General features: G+C 40.9%; 1 protein-coding gene across 1 annotated transcript in view; it reads left to right on the forward strand.

Annotated features, from left to right (window-relative positions):
* The window catches only part of col9a3 (collagen type IX alpha 3 chain), a 68,924-nt gene that overhangs the window by 61,363 nt on the left and 1,501 nt on the right, over positions 1-6,060 (forward strand). The window contains exons 29-31 of the mRNA XM_003220674.4: positions 1,586-1,640; positions 3,578-3,760; positions 4,649-4,726. Of these exons, the coding sequence (XP_003220722.1) occupies positions 1,586-1,640; positions 3,578-3,760; positions 4,649-4,726 (316 nt within the window). The remainder of the gene's footprint in view (positions 1-1,585; positions 1,641-3,577; positions 3,761-4,648; positions 4,727-6,060) is intronic.

The raw sequence follows: 6,060 nt of genomic DNA on the forward strand, positions 1-6,060 counted from the left end.
TGTATCTCCATGATGCCATTTATTTCTTCTCCATTCTTAACACTGAGCTCTTTTCCTTCCATAGTGGGAACGTGGGTCTCTTTAGCATCAAGCCTGGAGTATTTGTGTGAAAGCTGTCCAAGCAACAAGAAATATTTTGATTCTGATTATCTGTAGTGTTTCCAGATAAAAGTCACTTTTCTGGATCCAAACTTGCAGAATTCCTTAGCCAACATGGCCAACGTGGGTTTCCTAGAGGTTTTTGGGACTCTGCCATATAAAGATAGATGAAGAAATGGGCTATGGCCTGGCAATTCTCAAATTGTTAGACTCCAACCCCCCCCCCCCCCACCACCACCACCACCACCACACACACACACAGCTTTTGTATCTTCCTGCATGGCAGAATGGGATTGGACTGGATGGCCCGTGTGGTCTCTTCCAACTATAGGATTCTATTACCAGCTTCCATCGTTGGTATGCTGCAGAGATTCTATTATCAACTACCATTAGGTAGTTGTTTCTGTCTATCAAAGATCAAACAATTTACATTTGTGGCGGGTATAGAAAGATAAATCAACGTGTATCTTCTGAAGTCTGTGCCTGCTCAAGGATCTGCCAGATTTGTGGCACGGAAAAAAAGGAGAGATAATCCCTATTTAGGCAATAGGTTTAACTGGGCATGAGAGGAAATCAGGTACTTTAAGCCTGCCTTCTTCCCCACTTCTTCCAAAGACAAGAGTTTTCTTTACCTCTGCATCATCTTGACACATTTTATCTAGACCCCTGGCTTCATGGAGAAGTTCTACAGAACATAAAGAGATTGACTACACAGGCCTGATCCCTTGGCTCACACTTTTGGTTAATTCTGTTGTGAACACTTACATACAGCCAGGGTCTAATGATGAAGCATCATCCACTAGTGTAGAAGGGACATGTCACAATGTAAGCAGCCCAAAACCATGTAATGGACAGCAGCGTGGAAGGTGATTCTGCATGTAGCTAAGTTGGGCAAGCAATGACTATGTGGGTGGGGAGCTAGATGGTTAGTTTTGTCCCCCATATCTCCTAGTGGGCCACACTGGAGAACATGATCCAACTAAAAGTGATGCTGATGTTACATTACTTCTGGTTTTGGTTTGGGCTGAATTAGGGCCGGGAGGTGGGATGAGTTTGGGAGCATTTGTTGCATTTTACATTGGTGCTCAAGTATGTGTGTAGGGGGAATCTACCTTCTCCGAAAACAATTAAAAAGAGATTTAACCTGTTATTAGCCAATGAGACAGAGTCCCCGGTGGCACAATGGGTTTAACCCTTTTGCCGGCAAGACAGCTGATCGACAGGTCAGCAGTTCGAATCTGGGGAGAGCGAGTGAGCTCCCTCTGTCAGCTCCAGCTCCCCATGTGGGGACATGAGAGAAACCTCCTGTAAGGATGGTAAAACATCTGGGCATCCCCTGGGCAATGTCCTTGCAGATGGCCAATTCTCTCACACCAGAAGCAACTTGCAGTTTTTCAAGTCACTCCTGATACACACACAAAAAGCCAATGAGACTCTGCTACAACAGTTGGTGTCAATATATCAATACATTTTTGTTTGATTTCAGGGGAAAGAATCCAGTGAACAACATATAAGAGAACTCTGTGGTGGATTGATCAGTGGTGAGTGCAGACAGAAATCTGCAAGAAGATACCAATGTTATGTTAATATCCATACAGTAGAGTCTCACTTATCCAACATAAATGGGCTGGTAGAACGTTGGATAAGCAAATATGTTGGATAATAAGGATAGATTAAGAAAAAGCCTATTAAACATCAAAATAGATTATGATTTTACAAATTAAACACCAAAACATCATGTTATACAACAAATTTGACAGAAAAATAGTTCATTACACATTACTGCTATGTAGTAATTACTGTATTTACAAATTTGCACCAAAATACCACGATGTATTGAAAGCATTGACTCCAAAAATGCATTGGATAATCCAGAACATTGGATAAGTGAGTGTTGGATAAGTGAGACTCTACTGTATTTTGACAAGCAACTTTAGGGAGATGAAGTGATTACAGTAGACTCGTTTAATTCATTAGATTTATTAGATTTATTTAATTCATTATGTTTGTTTGTTTGTTGGATTTTTCTCAGTTTAGGAATCGAAGTGCCTTCCAAGAAATTTAAAAAAACACATTGTTCAAAATTCTCAAGATATAATAACTAACATGGAATTAAACAATCAAAAATGTAAATATGCACCATTCAATACACACACATCCACATCCACAGCTACATCAGCACAACAATTAACAAAATCTAACACATTTTTAGATGAGACGGGCCTTACACGGTCATAGGAATGGGCTATATACAGTCTATCATTAAATCTATCATCAAATGCCTATCAGAACAGAAAAGTCTTTACATGCCTGCAAAATGAAAGTGGGGGAAGGTGCCAGTGTAACTTCTCTGAGAAGACAACTCCAGAATCTGGGAGCAGCCTCTGAGAAGGCACTCTCCATAGTTCTCTTCCACTGCCTTGAGGACTAGATTCATGATTCAATTTTAAAGCAGGAAGTTTCTGGTTAGAAAGAAACCCACTGAATCAGTGGGATTAAGATAAATTCTGATCAACTATGGAGGATTTCGTTTGATGGGTGTACTCTAGCCGGGACTGGCAAATGCACTGAATACTATCTCACAAACAGGTTCAGCACCCAGGATAGTTCCACCAGTACTTTGGATAGCAATAACTGGTCAAACCTGAACAGTGTGTTGTTTTTGTTGTCATTGCTGATGGTGACACTATGAACAAGAAACCTCCAAGGCTCTCTGTGAGCTGGCTGTAATTTCTGGGAGTTGAAGTCCAAAACATCTGGAGGTGGACATTTGCCCATGCCTGCACTATAGGCTTTAGTGTAAATTTTTAAGTATACCCATTGACATCTCCCCTTTTCCCAGACACACACAAATTGAGAGAGAGATGGTTGGAACTCCATCCAAGTGAATTTTCATTGGCTTGCCTGCATTTGCTGCCATCTACTGTACTACTCTGTTATTCCTCTATTTGAATCCCTTCAAAAACAACCTTAAGTTGTTGAAGGCTTTCATGGCTGGGATTGCAGGGTTGTTGTGTGTTTTCCGGGCTGTATGGCCGTGTTCCAGAAGTATTCTCTCCTGATGTTTCACCCACATCTATGGCAGGTATCCTCAGAGGTTGTGAGGTATGTACCCTAACCCATATCTCACAACCTCTGAGGATGCCTGCCATAGATGTGGTCGAAACGTCAAGAGAGAAATCTTCTGGAACATGGCCACACTGCCTGGAAAACACACAACAACCTTAAGTTGTAGTTCAAGGATGAATTACCAAAAGAAATAAAATCAGTACAACATATTGGTATCTCCCTGAAAATCTCCGAAATTATGTATCTTAAAACTTTGAGGAAATAGCAAAAGTCTTCATCTCATCAGAACACTCTTCATGACATAGCAGACATTAGGTAGACCTCGAGGGGGAATGCATGGAATTTCTTTGATGTCCAGGTAAATTCATGTGATAGAATCTATAATACAGTCTTGTGTTTTTAATTTCAGAGCAAATTGCCCAGTTAGCTGCTAACCTGAGGAAGCCCTTGGCTCCTGGGCTCATGGGGCGCCCGGGGCCTGCTGGTCCCCCTGGTCCCCCTGGGGCAACTGGGAGCGTGGGGCATCCTGGGGCTCGTGGGCCCCCGGGTTACAAAGGACCCCCTGGGGACTTGGGAGATCCTGGTCCTAGAGGTAAGTAAGCATTACAACAGACCTGTGTTCAGAGCTTGGATAAAATACTTTAGGAGGCTATTGCTCTTACCAGCCTCCCAGCATTAGCTGGGGGATTTTTGGAGAAAAATGATGTTTCCAAGGTCTAGCTAAATCTGGATTTCATTAGAAGACTGAATCACACTGAATGTTTCACTAGTGTTGTCTGAAATCTACATCAGGCATGGGCAAACTTCAGCCCTTCAGGTGGTTTGGACTTCAACTCCCACCATTCCTAACAGCCGGTAGGAATTCCTAACAGCCGGTAGGCTGTTAGGAATGGTGGGAGTTGAAGTCCAAAACACCTGAAGGGCTGAAGTTTGCCCATGCCTGATCTACATGCTTTTAAAACAATCATAGATCTTTCTGGTGTGTCATTGTTTGTAAATGACAACTCTCTGTGGAAAGTTGATGGAAATGTTCAAATTTGTAGAAATCACCCACCCATTGTTGTGGCAAGGCCACACTGTGAATATTTTATTTCTACATATTTATACTTATAAATTGCTTTTCTGCTGAATGCACATTTTAAAAAGACTTTTAACACCACCTTTCAGGGCATCCTGCTTGCTAATAGCCACAAAAATAGAATAAATATTCATAATGAAGTATGTAATTATGCTCAGTGGAGATGCACCCTAAGTTGCATGGCTCTTCTGTCTTGAAATCTTTCTCATCTCTGTATAGCAGACATGGGCAAACTTTGGCCCTCCAGCTGTTAGGAATTGTGGGAGTTGACCTGGAGGGCCAAAGTTTGCCCATGGCTGCTGTATAGGCTTGCTCTGTAAAGAAATGTCATTCTGTTAATTATCAATAGAGTATTTTTCCATAGTCTCATGTGAAGTTTATGCCTTTATTGTGGCTCTGTAGGAGACCTTGGTGAAAGGGGAGACAAAGGTGCCATTGGCAAAGGTGTTGATGGACCTGATGGGGACCAAGGACCTCAAGGTAAGTTGATCATGTAATGCTGTGATTTCATCTCCAGTTCCCACCAAGGGCTGTTTTCAGCCCTTCTGTGATATCTCATAGGTTGCCTAAAAGGTTAAGCTGCTACTGCTACACTCTGTTTTTCTTTCTTGAAGTTTTCCCCTCCAGTTTCTGTAACACAGTAGTTTGTTGTGCAAAGTTGCATAGAAATATCCAGTGAAACAAGGAACATGGATTCTGTACCTTTAATGGAGTTGGTCACCCACATTTGTGGATTTGACTAAAAATGTTCTCCTTGGGAACCTCTAAGTCCTCCACTATGATTCTATTGTCAACTTCCAGAACAACCTGACATAGAATCATGCTGAAGAACCTAGAGATTCCTAAAGCAGTGTTCTCTGAGATAAAAAAATAACAGTTTTATTATTTAAGGTTTTTCCATTTTTTGAGAGTTAGAAAATGTAGTAGGGCTGACTGTAGTTCTGTAGGAGATGGAATTCAGCAGGAATTTCCACTTGAACACAACTATGAAAGGTACAAAAACTGCCACTTATTTCATCAGGTGACCTTACAGTTGCATTCACTTTTGCAATCATTTCTGAAGATCATTTAATTGTAAAAATGTAGATGTACACAGACTATGTAGTGATGAACTTTGAAGTAGAATCAAAGAAATATAAGTACCATAATAATAAAGCCAGACAGAAATCTGGTTACCATTTCCTTCCAATTCTTCACTGTTTCACCCAAAATCAAAACTGAATAGTCAAGGAGAGACTTTTCATACCACTTTTCTAAAATGAAACTACTATTATTCATACTGATTACACTTGCCAACACACATTTTTGACCTGATTCTGGGTATGTTTGACCCGCAAATTCCACAAATGGCACTAGTTTTACCGTATCAGCTGTAGTTTTTGAGATATAGAACATATGCTGTGGACCAGTCTTCATTGACTCGCCGATAGAAAATCATATCTAAGAACTAGAGCTGATGCAGTCTACCCAATGCAATTTTCTGAATCAGAGCCTCAAATAACCACAGGAACAGGCCTAAAAACCAAGACACCAAGGATTTTTTTGGTTGGGCTGTATCACAGTTCTGGAAAATGTCAAGAACATGAAGAAATAAATTACGGGAGAACTACAGGATGATGAATGCACTATTTGACATATAAGTGACCCAGAGACACTGCAGTACTTAGGAAAAATCTAGCATAATCCTCGAGAAGTACCAATAGCAGAACCTAACACACTTACTAGTAATGTGGGATGGGAGGAGTGCTGTGAATTTTGTGAGCAACTATTTTATTCAAAATTCAGTGTTGACCATAAAACAGACTGCAATATCT

Source organism: Anolis carolinensis, chromosome 4 (genome assembly GCF_035594765.1).
Source record: "Anolis carolinensis isolate JA03-04 chromosome 4, rAnoCar3.1.pri, whole genome shotgun sequence".
In the NCBI taxonomy this organism is placed as follows: Eukaryota; Metazoa; Chordata; class Lepidosauria; order Squamata; family Dactyloidae; genus Anolis; species Anolis carolinensis.